The sequence below is a fragment of the Cryptomeria japonica genome, chromosome 3, assembly GCF_030272615.1.
Source record: "Cryptomeria japonica chromosome 3, Sugi_1.0, whole genome shotgun sequence".
NCBI classification, from domain to species: Eukaryota; Viridiplantae; Streptophyta; class Pinopsida; order Cupressales; family Cupressaceae; genus Cryptomeria; species Cryptomeria japonica.
The window spans coordinates 199,919,893-199,936,003 of record NC_081407.1 but is presented as its reverse complement, the minus strand read 5'-3'; the positions used below and the strand labels follow the sequence as shown (position 1 = coordinate 199,936,003).

Below are 16,111 nucleotides of genomic sequence, written 5' to 3'. Positions count from 1 at the left end.
TAATTATTATTGTAAATTTATATTATTTAAAATTATTTTTATGTGAAATTATTTTTAACCCTTATTTTTTTAAATTCATGTTACTTAAATTATATTATGAATTGTGACATTAGAACATACTCATAAATTTAAAATAATTTTATTATTGAACATAAATTATTTTAATATTTTATTAAATTTATTTATTTTAATATTATTATAAAAATCAGTAAATATTTAATCTAAAGTGTTTTCATACTTAGCAATGGTTTACTTTCCTATCACGAAGAGGACTCAAGGAGCGCACTTATTAAATATATTAAAGGAAAAGATTGAGACCCAGTTAAATGCCGTAAATAAAATTAGTTGGAAAAAAGAAAAATTGTATTTAAATTTTTAATTATTTAAAAAACACAATCAAATGATAAATCTGGGTGGTGGATAGACAATGACGGGGAGGAAATGCATTAAAAGGGATTTTGACAGGTCATACAAGCATGGAATACTATGGCCATCAATTCACATGGTGCATTCTGATTACTGATATCCTTCAACAGGTAACTCGTGTCTCATTTCAACATTAATTGTCACATGGTGCCTATCAGAGTAATAACTACCGCCGAACTATTCTGGTTGATCTCTTATAGCTTGCTCTCTTTACCTTCTCAGCCAAGTAGCAATTGAGCTTCCAAAGGAGGATCTGTAGCGTTGTATGGTTGAGAATGAAGAGGGCCAAAGGTCATTTAGGAGCACAAAGCCAGCTTGTTTCTAAGAAAAATGCCCATGATCATGGTGATGGTTTTGAACAACCTAGACAGATTGTAGTGAAGAAAGCAGATGATGCAAGTGACATGGTCAATATATCCAATAATGAAGAACCCCTCAGTCCAGTGGCATGCGTCATTTCGGATGAATTTTTCGATAGTTACATGTTCGCCATTGTGGGATTCAAGAAAGAAATCGATGTCGAGTCCTTGAAAATCTTACTACAAAATAATCTGGTGAAGCACCAGAGATTTTCAAGTGTTGTGGTTAGCATTTTCTTCCATACCCATTTCTAATCTGTTTTAGATTGTAGTTTTCTAAGATATATAAACTTTTCTACAAGGATGTAATGAATTTCATCTTTAGATCTCTGTTTTCCTCTTCTTAGATTGAGGGTATCTCTTAGTCACTTGACATTGTCTATTGGATAAATCAGACCTAAATTTTGTAGAGCTTACGCAATTGGGTAGGTAATGATTTTGATCTTGAAGAAAAAAAAAATTGAGAAACAGTTCACAATTTTCATGTAGACCTTGTCATTCATATTCATGGGAGATGGAAAATTACAATGAAGCATCGATGAAATGAGGAAACAAGTAAATTTATAAAATAAATGCTTGCATGAAAAATGTAAAATAAATATTATATTTTATATAGAAAATCTGTATGTATGAGTTAGAAATATATTTTGTATCATATATCGTCATTTTTGAGCATTTTTGGATCAAAATTGACTTATTTATGCACCTTTGTTGGTATCCATAAAGCACGACTACTAAGACATTTGTGCATAAGTATTGGCAATTTTAAGTGTGATAAGGTTATTGGTGCATGTTTAAGTAGGTATGGGGTGACACTTTGAAAATGTATTTTTTAACCCTTGTATGTAAAACAGATTCCATAGCATGTATTGGTACAACCCAGAAGCCAAAACAGTAGCTATAAGCAGTTAAGTGACATGCAGAGACAACCAAGTTAGCTATAAAGACTACTGATACACTTCCCCTATAAATCTTCACGTGTGACCTAGCTTAATGTGTATCTCATTGTGGTGTGAAATATATGTTTTATGATAGCTTGAATTGAACTGTGGAGTGCAGGAAAGGATGTTGAATTTCAGAATTTGTTTGAGGTAGTTTTCCACATGTTTATGCATTGGAAAATGGTTAGTGAGTTGTTAAAAATGAGTCTTGTCCATAGTAGAATATAGGTGGGCCATTTTTAGAGCCTTAATGACTCATTTTGTGACTTTTAAGAGGGTCTAAGCTAGTGGACAAAATTATGGACGGGATTACTATTTTAACCTGGTTGTTTTTCCATTTTGAAAATGTAAATGTCAAAAATGGGCACCATGTGGCATGGTGGTTAAGCCCATGGTTTTGTAAAACCACAAGTGGTTTCCAGGTTGTAAAATCACTATAAAAGGAGGGCTTGGGGAGAAGTTTGATAATTGAGTTTTTGCAAGACTGGATGCTAGAAGGAGTCTCTCTGAGTTCAAGTTGTGGTGATGCGCTCCTATAAGAACTTGCATTGCAAGTGTATTGTAATCAGCTTGATTTGATAATACATTGTGCAAGTTTTGGAGGGTGGGGTTTTTCTCCCATAAGGGTTTCCCCACAGTAATCACTGTGTTATGTGTTCATTGCTATTTTGTTTATGCTTTATTGTGCATTTCTTGATATCTTAGTAATATTTAAGTTGAAAGTTGCATAACCGTCCTCTCAAGATTAGCGTAGGAAGAGTTTTCGCACACCTTTGCTTCCTTACAAGTGGTATCAGAGCCTGGCCAGTTTTGGTTCTATTTGTTGGGTACAGGGTTTTTTGAGCTAATCAAGGTTTGAGTGGGAGCTTGTGCAGAGTTTTTCATTTTTGTATTGCAGGATTCTTAAAGATGGTAAGTATATCAAGGAGGATTGATGTAGAGAAGTTTTCTGGCACAAACTTTGAGATGTGGAAGCTGAAGATGGAAGATCTGTTGATTGATCGAGATCTATGGGATGCGATTGATGAGAATAAGCATAGGCCCGCAGATCCGACTTTAGCCGCACAATATGATGTGACTGATAGAAAAGCTAAAGGTCTCATCAGATTGTGTCTTGCAGACTCTATTCTGATAAATGTCCATGAAGAATCTACTGCAAAGAAGCTTTGGAAGAAGCTAAGTGATATCTACCAAGCGAAATCACTTGTGAACAAGATCTGCTTAAGGAAGAAATTGTATTCTTTGAGAATGGAAGAAGGTGGATGAATTTCTGAGCATCTGGAAAGCTTTAATATGTTGGTAACTTAGTTGACCTCTGTTGGGGTGCCAATGGATGAAGAAGAAAGATGCCAAATCTTGCTATGTTCGTTGCCAGACTCATGGGATAGCCTTGTGATGGCCATAGGGAGCACTGCAATCGTCTTGAAGATGGAGGATGTTTTTGGTTCTCTACTTTCTGAGGAGATGAGAAGAAAGGTTTCTCTGAATGCTAAAGAGGCTCTGAGTGTTCGAGGAAGACCAAAAGAAAGAGGCAAGAACGAAAAGCAAAATGGCCGTTCTAAGTCCAAGAATAAGGGGAGATCAAAATCTCCTGGTAAGTCCAAGGTAATTTGCTGGAATTGTGGAAAGCCCGGACATTTCCGAAAGGACTGTAAAGAAGAAAAGAAGAAAAAGAAGAAGCAAGATTCTGATTCTGAGTCCGAGAAGGAAGATGGAGATGCTTTTATTGCAGCCTTGGCCACTCGTGCAGGTGACAATGCATGGTTAATAGACTCAAGTGCATCTTTCCACATGACTCCTAATAGAAATTGTTTTAGTAAGTATGAAAATTTTGATGGTGGTAAGGTGTATTTGGGTGATAACTCAGTACTTGATATTGTTGGTCATGGAAGTATTCATGTGAAATTTTCTGATGGTAGAATTAGAAGATTTGATGGTGTCTTGCATATCCCGGGACTAGCAAGGAATTTGTTATCTGTTAGAAAACTAATAGATGCGGGTGTGCATGTACAGTTTTCTGAAGTAGGTGTGAAAATGGTGAGAGGCGCTATGGTAATAGCAAGAGGAAGCAATATGGGTACATTGTACCAGCTTGATGCATGCACAGTTGAGTGCAATAGCACTTCCGATAAGACTAAGATAAAGACTATGTTGAAAAAGGAGAGGGTGTCTCTTTCAACAGATGGTCATGGTTTTTGGGTACCCAAGGGTGCTCTGTCTACCAAATCAAACTTGCCTGCAGAGAAGATCATGTTATGGCACCAGAGACTTGGCCACATAGGTGAGAAGGGTCTACGGACCTTGAAAAATAAGAACTTTGTTGATGGGTTGAATGATTGCAATCTTGAATTTGATTTTTGTGAGCATTGTATCTGTGGTAAACAAAACCGCATTCAATTTTACTCGAGTTCTCATAGGTTTTCATGTATTTTGGATCTAATCCATTCGGATGTATTTGGTCCAGTTGATGTTCCTTCTATTGGTAGATCGGTTTATTATGTTTTTTTCATTGATGATTTCAGTAGAAGAACATGGGTTTATTTTCTTAGGAGTAAAAGTTGTTTCAAAGAATTTAAAGCAATGGTTGAGTTGCAGACAGGAAAGAAAATAAAATGTTTGAGAACTGATAATGGTGGTGAATTTTGCTCCAATGATTTTGACACATTTTGTAAAGATTGTGGTATTAAAAGAGAGAAGACAACTCCGTATTCTCCACAACAGAATGGAGTTGCAGAAAGAATGAACAGGACCTTGATGGAGAAGACTAGGAGTATGCTGAGTGGAGCTGGACTAGAACAAAAGTTCTGGGCTGAAGCCGTAGCCACTGCCTGCTACCTGATAAACAGGTCTCCTACATCAGCTCTTGTTGATAAGATGTCAATGGAAGCGTGGTCGGGCCACAAGCCTTCACTTAGACATTTGAGAGTGTTCGGTTGTGAAGCATATGCTCATGTGCCAAAGGAGAAGTGGACAAAATTGGAGAACAAAGCTGTTAAATGTATTTTCATCGGATACAGTTATGGTGTAAAAGGATACAAGCTTTGGAATCCTGTTGAACAAAAGGTATTTTATTCAAGAAGTGTTATTTTTAGAGAAACTAAGCCTTCTTCTGTTATAGTGCAGCCAGAACAAACAGAACAAAAGAAAGATGTGATTCAACTACCTGCTACACCAGAGAAAGTTGAATCGAGGCCCTTAGAAAGACAAGAAGTCGAGGAGAGCTCTATGAGTTCTGAATCATCAGAGGAAGAAGAGGTACCTGAAGCTGAACCTAAACCAGATCTTGCTCGAAGGTCTACTAGACAAAGGAAACCACCTGAAAGGTATGGGTATTCTCCTGATGATTGGAGATGCATATTTGCATTGAATGCTAACATTGATGAACCAAGATCTGTAGAAGAGGCTCTTGGTATGAATGATTTAGAGTCCTGGAAAATAGCCATGGATGAAGAAATGGCAGCTCTTAAGAGGAATGAAACATGGGACCTTGTACCATTGTCTGAAGGATGAAAGCCTGTTGGGTGTAAATGGGTGTTCAAGAAGAAGATGGGTTCAAATTGAAGCATTGAGAAGTATAAAGTACGTTTGGTTGCAAAAGGTTACTCTCAGGTTGAGGGAGTAGATTATGGTGAGATTTTTTCTCCAGTAGCCAAAATGACATCCATTAGATTTTTACTTTCTATTGCAGCAGCCTATGATCTAGAGATCGAGCAAATGGATGTGAAAACAGCTTTCCTTCATGGAGATTTGGAGGAAGAAATTTACATGACACAGCCAGAGCACTATGTGATGAAAGGTAAAAGTCATTTGGTCTATAAGTTGAAGAAATCCTTGTATGGTTTAAAATAAAGTCCTAGGATGTGGTACCAGAAGTTTGATACATATGTGTTGAGTTTGGGATTTGTGCGATCTAAATCTGATCACTGTATATATTTTAAATCTGATGGTGATCTTTTCTTGGTCATTGCCCTGTATGTCGATGACATGTTGTTTATTGGCAAAGGAAAAGGTTTGATTGCAGAGTTAAAATCTCAGCTCTCGATAAAGTTTGAAATGAAAGATCTTGGTGCAGCTAGGCACATTCTGGGAATGGAGATTGTAAGAGATAGACAAAACAGAAAGCTTTGGCTAGGCTAGAGCAAGTATGTTGGTACTATTTTGAAAAGATTCAATATGTAGGATTCAAGACCATTGAGTGTTCCTATTACAATGGGAACAAAGCTTTCTAGTTCACAGTGTCCTACATCCCCATTGGAGATGGAAGAGATGAGTCGAGTACCATATTAGAGTGCTGTTGGAAGTTTGATGTATGCTATGGTCTGTACAAGACCAGACATTGCCCAAGCAGTGGGAGTTCTTTCTCGTTATATGTCTAATCCAGGAAGAGCACATTAGGATGCAGTAAAAAGAGTTTTCAGATACTTGAGGGGTATTTCAGAGTACTCGATATGTTTTCATTGAATAGGAAATGAGCATTCCTTAGATATTCGAGGCTATGTGGATTCAGACTAGGCCGGTGATGTTGATAGAAGAAGATCCACCAGTGCATATGTGCTTACATTATTCGGTGGTGCAATCAGTTGGATGAGCAAGCGACAAGCTGTGGTCGCTTTGTCCACTACTGAGACAGAATATATGGCAGCTACTCATGCCTATAAGGAAGCTATCTGGCTATAGAGATTGTGTTCAGATATAGAGTTCAAACAGGGTGCAGTGACAATTTACAGTGATAGTCAGAGTGCAATCTGCCTAGCGAAGAACCCTACTTTTCATGCCAGGACCAAGCACATTGATATACAATATCATTTTGTGAGAGATATGATTGAGGATGGCAAGGTGAAGCTGGAAAAGGTAGAAACTTTGGTGAATGTTATTGATGCATTAACTAAGCCCGTGAGCACAGAGAAATTCAGATGGTGTTCAGAGTCTATGGGCCTCTCAGCCCCTAGCAATTAAGTCCATGATATTTTGGATCCCCTGACTCTTGCAAGGTGTTCGACAAGTGGGAGAATGTTGAGAAACATGTGTCTCAACCTTGCAGTCTTTTTCTGGAAAATTCCAGAATTTGTTTGAGGTAGTTTTCCACATGTTTATGCATTGGAAATGGTTAGTGAGTTGTTAAAAATGAGTCTTGTCCATAGTAGAATATAGGTGGGCCATTTTTAGAGCCTTAATGACTCATTTTGTGACTTTTAAGAGGGTCTAAGCTAGGGGACAAAATTATGGAAGGGATTACTATTTTAACCTGGTTGTTTTTCCATTTTGGAAATGTAAATGTCAAAAATGGGCACCATGTGGCATGGTGGTTAAGCCCATGGTTTTGTAAAACCACAAGTGGTTTCCAGGTTGTAAAATCACTATAAAAGGAGGGCTTGGGGAGGAGTTTGATAATTGAGTTTTTGCAAGACTGGATGCTAGAAGGAGTCTCTTTGAGTTCAAGTTGTGGTGATGCGCTCCTGTAAGAACTTGCATTGCAAGTGTATTGTAATCAGCTTGATTTGATAATACATTGTGCGAGTTTTGGAGGGTGGGGTTTTTCTCCCAGAAGGGTTTCCCCACGGTAATCACTGTGTTATGTGTTCATTGCTATTTTGTTTATGCTTTATTGTGCATTTCTTGATATCTTAGTAATATTTAAGTTGAAAGTTGCATAACCGTCCTCTCAAGATTAGCGTAGGAAGCGTTTCCGCACACCTTTGCTTCCTTACAAAAGACACGCACAACAATCTGAAATGGTGTCCAACAGAGGTGGTAATAGAGGATCATGTGATTGTTCCATGCTTAAGTCTCTCAGCTGTAGAGGATCCCAACTTCATAAATGAGTATACAAGCTCTCTAGTGACTGCTCCTCCACTTAACCCATGCAAACCTTTGTGGGAAGTCCATGTGTTAAATGTTTCTTCTGGAGATGCAGCAGCCAACCTTGTATTCAGACTCCATCACTCATTAGGAGATTGTGTTTCTATGATTTCCCTCATCATAAATTCCACAAGCAAAGCCGCAGATGCTACCGTGTCACCGACCATACCAAAACATAAACCATCTGACCAAAGATCCACAGGCTTTCTGCAAATTTTTTACAACGTGGTTGTAGGGCTTTGGCTCACACTCCTAAGTATGCTCCAGTATGGGGCCACTCTGTTATGGAAGTAGGACAGGAATTTATTGACAGACGATAGTGGAGCAAAAATTAGCTCAAAGCGTCTGGCGCATGTGACTCTCAGCATTGAAGATATTTGCTTGGTTAAAAACGCAGTTAACGGGGTATGTGGACAAAAATTGTACTTTTTATTTTATTTTAAGGGTGAATCAATTTGGTAATCTACACAAAATGGCATAAAATAATTTAGATCTGTGTAAAACACACTGTTTTTGGTTAGATTTTTTTTTGTGATTTAATAGTAATGAAGATGTAAAACATAAAGATTTAATTTCACATTTTATATTTTAATAACAAAGTATTATATTTTAATTATTTTAAATTAAAATATGATATTTTGTTTATATTTTGATAGAATCATTTTCTAATTCATTTTAGAACAATATGATGAGTCATACCTTCTAACCTTAGAAGAGAGTGATCATAAATATTCCATGTACTGATGAAGGTAAACTATAATCCACCACACATTACTGGTTTATCGTAGCAGAAAGTTTTTGAAAAGTCTTACAGGAAATTGTCTTACAGGAAATTTTATGGCAGACATTGAGCGACGTGATTATGGGAGTGCTTTCTGCTGGATTATTGCGTTATATGAACAGGCGACAGAATGGTACGGGTTATTACATATTACTTTTCTTTACTTTAAAATCTTATGAGAATTTAATACTAATTAGATATCCTATTCTTCCACCCAATTCAAGATAAAAATGTCTCTGTCCCACTAAAGACGACTGCAAGTTATAACTATCCAAATGCAAGTGCAGAGCAGCGTCTTCGGTTAAACATGAGGCTTCGAGCAATGGTTGCAGTAAACATGAGGCCGTTTGCCATGCTCAAAGTAATGGATCTAAAGCCAAGCTTCTTTAATTTATTTAGTGTTTTTGAGATAATCATGTATGCTTAATATATAGAACTTTATTTTCATGACATGGGCAGGATCTAGATAGGAACATGAAAAACCCATCGAAAGCTATGTGGCGTAATAAACTAGGTTTCTGGCTTTTTCCTTTACCCACGTTCCACTATGGAGATCCCCTTCAATATTGCCCCGATACAAGAATGATGTCCAGGAGGAAGAAGTTATCTTCCGAGGCCTCCCTGTCACACGCCCTACTCAAATGCATGCCAACTAAGGTGGTATTTCCCACGTTTAATTTACACTTATTTATGTCAATTAAATCAATTGTTTTCTAAATGATTAATTTATTTATAACAGATATAAAGGGTTTATTTCAGTACTTGTTTATGGCATGTCTGCAAAAGCTTTTCAAGAGGCGGTAATTTTGAGAAAGACAACTGACAAAATAAGATCAAATGGATTTGAATTTCTCATTTCAAAAGTACAAATATTTTAATGAAATTGCAGTTGGTGGCGCACCTTTCCAGTATATTATGCAGAAGGAGTACACTGGGCTTCTCTAATGTGACGGGGCCCATGGAAGAGATCCAATTGAGTGATAACCCCATAACTCACATTATTCCTACGGTTCACATTAACTATTCTGTCAGTATTCTCATTCTCTCTTACCATTTTTATTTCAGAAGTCATGTTTTAAGTAGTTATATACACCATTTAAAAGTGAATTTGTGCATGGTGATACATTTGCCATATTTGTTCATTTGTGCAGTCCATAGTGATACATTTCATGAGCTACGCTGGAAAAGGAAAGCTGGTTGCGTTAGTATCGGAAGACGTAATTCCCAACCCTCAGCAGCTTTGTGAGGATTGCGCAGACGCCCTGCAAGAAGCAGCAGCCAAAACAACTCCACGAAATTTATCTTGATGGAGCTCTAAATGTTCACCACCTCCATTTGCAGACTATGTTGATAACTGATGCTAAAGTCGAGTCTCACCTCATGGGAATCTATTTTTAGTAGCATGCATACTTTTTTCTTGTTAGATCTGTAGTTTTAAGTAGTTTACAATAATTCAGTTTAGCCAGTATGCTTTAACTGTCAGTCTAATGCTAATCGAATATTGCATAACAAATGCAATATGGATTCTCTAATTTTAGAATCAAATAATGCATAACACATGCAATATGAATTCTCTATTTTTAGTGTGGTTATATTGAGCTATCTATTGTGTAGATGATGCTTAAACTGCTATAATTTTTTTGTGAAGTGCAGTGAACTATTTGCTCGGTGAGGCTGCAACCTCTCTAAAAACTGCCCACTGCAAGATCTTCCATTGAATTGAATAAAGAGCTTTGCTTTGTTTGTGTTTATTTTCTCTGTTGTAGCAGCATTTTCTGAAAGAATGTAGTGTCCATTTCAGAATTTGAGTGAATAAAAGTGTTTCTTTATGTTGGTGTTAAATAATTTATGTTTGTATTAGTTTGTAGCATTATGTGCCTCTATTTTCTTTTCATTGTATGTCAATAAAGAACAGATAGTTTGGACAATCTTATAAATAATTAAATATGTTTCCAACTTAATATAGTAAAATATCTTATTTTTCAAAGTCATTCTATCACATAATATTATATAATAAATATTCAAATTGAAGACTTCAACCACCATGTATTCAGTATCTGAGGCTCACCATTGAAATAAAATCAAACAATTAAAACAATAAATTTAATTTATGCATTATTAAAATTTTATTTCAGTAGACTATGGAACACCTAATCAAAAGTGTTTTAAGTATTGAGACAAATAAAGCAGATTTTCATTACTTGAATTTACTATAAGGTTCAAGCGTTTATAAAAAATGGCAAAAAGATTGAAATTTCAAGTTACATCTAGTTATTTGTTGTTATCAAGGTTTAAGGGGTCAACCACTTATGTTTAAGTTCCCAACTAGCATGAAAATACAACCCCCCATAAATCTTGTTTAAGAATTGAAGATCAACCTAACAATGTGAAGTGGATAGTAAAGTTATTTTGTATCAAAGATGCATCTTGAACACTTCAAGAAATGTAAAAATTCCACATTTAAAATATTGTATTATAAGTTTAGGTCTAAGAATCTCTTTTTATAACATCTATCTAACAACATCGATGCACATTTGATCATATTTATTAGTTAGTTGAAATTCAATGCCATATTATAGTTTAAATCATTCTTAATAAATACAATCACCTATGCATATGGATTATATAAAGTATGATTTTTTGTACAAAAAATTGATATGCTTGGTAGGTTGGAAGTTAGTAAAATATCTTTGCCTCTAAATTAAATGAATCAAATTAAAAAAAAAAGATCAAATTAAAATAAATTAAATGTGAGGAAACTTGTAGCCTACTTTATGACAATTTCCACATATCCCATGCCATGCTTCCAACCTGCACAAATGCTAAACCTGACTAACCTGGCTAACTCAAACAACTACCCGTGTGGTTGCTTTTATAAACACAAGCTCCCACAAAACCACCAAGTGGTATTACATCAAAATCATGTGCTACAATACCATATGCAAATACCATGGGCTACCTACCCCCTTGACCCCACATCTAATATTGGGTACATTATTAAATTGATTTCTCCAATATTAAACAAATACAATTGATATAATAATCTCAATTTTACAATAAAACTCTTCAAGTGGTCCTGAGAATATTCCCAAAGAATCTCTACATGTTACATGTCCATGTGCAACATCAAATAAATATTGCATTACATGTCCATGGGAAACTCAAAAATTGTTTTAGGGACCTTACAAAGTCCAAATTAAAAAATGAAAAGTGTTTTGAAAAATACTCACTTGAAGAAGGGAAAATTTAGTCCAGAAGCAACAAGGATTTGATTTCTGGGGCTACAAGTATTAGTGTAGAAAATACTATTGTATATTCTCTCATGAAATTTTCCTTTTTATGAGATAAGCTTGCTTAGGTGTATTGTCGATCTAAGTTGTAAGTCCCAAATACGTAAGGCCTAGTAATCTCTCAAGTGTTAGAAGTGTAGAAGATCCCAAACAAACTTGTCTTAGGCTAAGCAACTAAGGACCAATGATTAAGGTGGGAAAGATCTTCTTTTCTTTTGACTCTACAAGAGAAAGGTGGGGTTACTTAAGATGCTAGGTTGATGATAAATAGATTAAATACCCCCTTAATGAAAACTATACCCAAATCACAGTACATTTCAATACTAGTCTCACAATATTTTTGTAGACACCTAAAATTGTCCTCGCCAAATTAAATAAATATTTTTTTAATATAATTAATTCATTTATCTTTTTATAGTCTTTCCCTATTTAAATTTTTTTTTTTTTTATTTAAGTTATCCTTTCCCTAGATTAAATAATATTTTATTTATTTAATTGATTCATTTATTTATTTATTTTTTATCCTAACCACCTTTCTAACATTTTATCCTTTTCCCTACCTACCCTTTAATCTTAGCCAACCATTTATCATTTCACCTCTTAGTCATATCCCTTCATTTCTTAAGGTGTCTTCTATATAAGAGGATTCTTTCATCCTTTCATAACCCTAATCTAGCAACCTAACTAATCCAACAACAAATTCACAACCACAATCCGTTCTTTATTGAGCTCTTATGCACAATACAAAATCTGAGAGAAATCATATCAAACAAGATAAATGGAGATCCAACCCTAACAAGCATGTGAATGGTATAATATTTTTATTTTATTGTGATTTTCATGTTTTAGGTTCTTCTTTGGTGTATGGTGGATTCTTTATTATAGAACTAGGGTTTATTTGGTTGGATCTTTGTTGGTTTTGCAATAGTTTATCATTCTAAATTTTACTGCATACATTTTGGCACACCTGGTGGGACTCTTGTCCATTGTTTTTAACATCATCTTTCCATTTTTAGTCTTTTTTGTCAAATTGCAGATCAGATCAATGATGATTACAAGAGAAAGTGAGTCTAAAAAACTTTTTATTGCATCTATGTTTTTGTTTGATTTTTTGTTTTGCAAGTTTATCATAAACCCGTCTATGCATCTCATTTCCATGTCTTTGTGTGGTCTTACCGTGCCTGTGTATCCTTTTATCATGTTTTTATCTCAGATTTGATAGCATTTTTTAGCATTTCTATTTCTGTGCCTACATCAGGGATTATAGCGTTTGTGTGCCATCATATCTCATTTTTGTTCAATTTTATCGCATATTTGATATTTTAAATCATGTTTCTATTTTGTCTTGTCGTGTTTGGGTTTTTTGTGATCGTGCAAGTTCCAGCACTTCAGATCTCATATTTTTGCATCTACAAGTAATAATTGCATGTTTATGCTTCATCTTTTTACTTCCGAGTCTATCAAAAAAGAGTTTGTGAATCATCATTTTGTGTCTATGCATAATTGTTCAATGTCTGTGTTTCAACATTTTGACTTTTCATTTTTGTATCTAGGGTTTCAATTTTTGGATTTGGTTTCCTTATCATAACCCCTTTTTGGCCTAACAAATTGGTGCAACTATCTAAATCATATTGTTGAAGACCCCTTTCGCACATTTTGAATGGGGATTTTCAAAAATTAACCTAAAGTGTGTGCTTGTAGGTTTGGGTAATTATTGAAAATGATGCAAGAGCATCTCCGGTTCATGGCAATCTTGCATCAACCAAAAATATTTTCCTTTATGTTTTGCTTTCTGTTTACAATTTTAACATTTCTTTCTCTCTATTCCTGTTTGGTTCACCAAACCTTGTGGACTTGGATTTTACTTGAAGACTTTATCATCTTTCTTACTTCCAAACTATGGAGCATTTCGATCATTTTCTAGCAAGTTATCACTACCAATTTCCATGACAGATTCCTATTAATAGTTGACAGTTTCTTGTTACCGATTGTCTGGACCTATTTGTATTAGTGATAGATATCAAATCCCTTTTGTAGCTTGAGTTGATTCTGATGTTCCTTGGCATGTGGTCAACCTTCTACTCTTCATCCTTTGGATTTTCCAAAGGAATTTATTGGCGGAGGCCGACCTTGTGGTTTTGCATGTTAGGTCTTGTTCTTAGGGTTTTGATCCCTTTTTGGATGGACTGGATCGCCTTGGATTTTATATAAATCATTGTAATAGACCATTAGTGTGTAGAGGAAGTAGGATCAAATAGATAGACTAAGCATAGAAGATAGATCTTAAGATCTATTCTTTACTTTGAGCATGTTCTAGCAGGCATTTGAGTTGGATTTTTGTAACCCAGTTGTTACCGGTTGGTTGTAATCAATTTTCATGTTATAATACAATCTGTTCTGCATTTCCTCCATGATATATTTGTGTTTCTATTGTGTTTACTCTTGCTGACTGGTTCGGATTTATCTCTTTGAGGGCCCTCCTAACCAATGATTGCTTCAAGTGGAAGCGAGTTTTCATTCTAAAGATTGTGTGTCCTAAGAATTTTGTCGTAGGGTGGTGGACAGTGGATCTGACCTACAACTACAGGAGACTAGCGTAAAGATGGGGCGAAGAGGAACTAGGAATGGTGGAGCATGTGGTAATGTATACCCTATTGTGATGGAAACATTATGAGTAATTGCAGTCAGTTGGAAGTCATGGAGACAACCCATAGAAGAGGTTGACATATTGAAGATGTGAGTGAAGATGAAGGAAAAGAAGCCCCGACAGAATAAGTAAACCCACTGGCAGTTGATCCAGATGAGGAAAGGTTTTCAAGGGTTTTGAGTAGGCCAAATACTAAACCTCATTATACCCCAATGGAATGTTAGGATAGTCAGTGGACAACTGAGAGGGGGGTGAATCAGTTGTCAGCAGATTATGTCAATCAAATCACTTTAAAACATTAAACCGGAGCACATAAAAATTGGATATCGAAATAACAGAAATTGATATCGGTAGAAGCAAATACTAGTAAGCAATAAAACTTAAGAATGAAATAGATAATCAACACAATGCAACCATACCACATAACACCATGATTTTTATGTGGAAAACCCGGTAAAGGGAAAAACCACGGTGGGAAGCCTACCCACAGTCAAATGATACTTTTGTAGAAAGTATGCAATAGAATGAGGGGCCTACACATGGAGGAAGGCACATTGCCTGGATCGTACTACTCATTACAAAAGAGTCTCACTAACTATAGAGAGGTTATAACCACCTCAAGATAATTGGACAACAATCCAATAGAATGAATTGCCAGAGATAGCATCTGCCATATCTGATTACAGTCCTAGTTAAGCTCAATACCAGAGGCCTTTGACCTCTTACATAAACCTAATTCGATCTTCAATGATCGACCAAATATCCTCTACCTGAATGATATTACATTATTTGTACATTGCATTCCCATGCCACATCTATGATCTACAATGATATCATATATCAATTTATACCAACCCTAAGGCCTAAACCAATTAGGTCGGCCACCTAAAAGATATTACAATAAGATCATTACATACATCCATAGTATAATGATATGCCATGTTGTCTTTAGACCAAAACAACATTAACCAATCCATAAATCATCTCGGTAATGTGTAGGGAACACATTAATATGATACCGGTCCATAACCTAGATAGGTATCAAACCTATTCACGGTCCACCATGCCAAAGCGATGTCTCCAACTAGTCGAGGAATGATCAAGAATCACCTTCTGCATCCTAAATTCCATCTAGAAGCCGCACCAACATCACTTATGCATTCTATCAAGGATTTTCAATAAAAGCTATGCTGGTAAAACCTTAAACCCTTACCGGTATAGGCTTACTAGAGTGTATGATAGCATCCGATCACCAAGTCAATACCAACTGACCAAAACATGCTCCAAGAATATGTAACACATAAAACCAAACATACTCCATTGACCCAAACATGTCGGAAGTGTCCAACAGATAGTCCCTTCTGTCAGTAACACTAGATCTTCTACCAGTAACACTAGAACTTTGGTCGGTAACCAAAACCTGTCTACTGGTATCTAACTATAATAGCTAGTGTTGACACCAATGACAAAACATCAATGCAACACATATTCAATTCCTTCATATTGCCAATAATCTCCCCCTTTGGCATTGATGGAAACACTAGATGTGAAAAAGAAAACATCTAAGTGCCAAGAAGTGTCAAACATTACACATGAAAAACTGAATACCCTAAGGAGTGCAGTCCAATCTGAATCTCTCCCATAAACATTATTTTTCACATATAACTCTCCCCCTTTGACATCAATGCCAAAGATATGATATAGATATCAAAATTTTCTGAATCTCAAGGCTGACTACTCCCCTTGAGTAGTAGCACCACTACATCAATTTGGAGCAAAGGATAAAGTTGTTGATCCATACCAGAATG

General features: G+C 35.8%; 1 protein-coding gene across 4 annotated transcripts; it reads left to right on the top strand.

Annotated features, from left to right (window-relative positions):
• The first annotated feature begins 649 nt into the window (after positions 1-649).
• On the top strand, positions 650-10,117 carry LOC131034222 (wax ester synthase/diacylglycerol acyltransferase 11). Of its 4 annotated transcripts, none has more exons than XM_057965617.2 (6): positions 650-1,010; positions 8,430-8,499; positions 8,654-8,727; positions 8,826-9,023; positions 9,256-9,393; positions 9,518-10,117. In XM_057965617.2, exons 1-6 carry the CDS (start codon positions 702-704, stop codon positions 9,671-9,673), a joined length of 945 nt encoding a protein of 314 aa, XP_057821600.2. In that variant the 5' UTR covers positions 650-701; the 3' UTR covers positions 9,674-10,117. The 4 variants fall into 4 exon arrangements, with proteins under 4 accessions (XP_057821600.2, XP_057821598.2, XP_057821599.2 ...); XM_057965615.2 differs by having other exon boundaries at positions 8,591-8,727; XM_057965616.2 differs by having other exon boundaries at positions 8,415-8,499.
• The last annotated feature ends 5,994 nt before the right edge of the window (positions 10,118-16,111 follow it).

Bases quoted from the DNA above. Each gene is read 5' to 3' on its own strand.
- LOC131034222 (XM_057965614.2), top strand. From the start codon at position 702: ATGAAGAGGGCCAAAGGTCATTTAGGAGCACAAAGCCAGCTTGTTTCT. The intron at 1,011-8,414 runs GTTAGCATTTTC...ATTGTCTTACAG, and splicing joins AGAGATTTTCAAGTGTTGTG to GAAATTTTATGGCAGACATT. The intron at 8,500-8,590 runs GTACGGGTTATT...ACCCAATTCAAG, and splicing joins TATGAACAGGCGACAGAATG to ATAAAAATGTCTCTGTCCCA.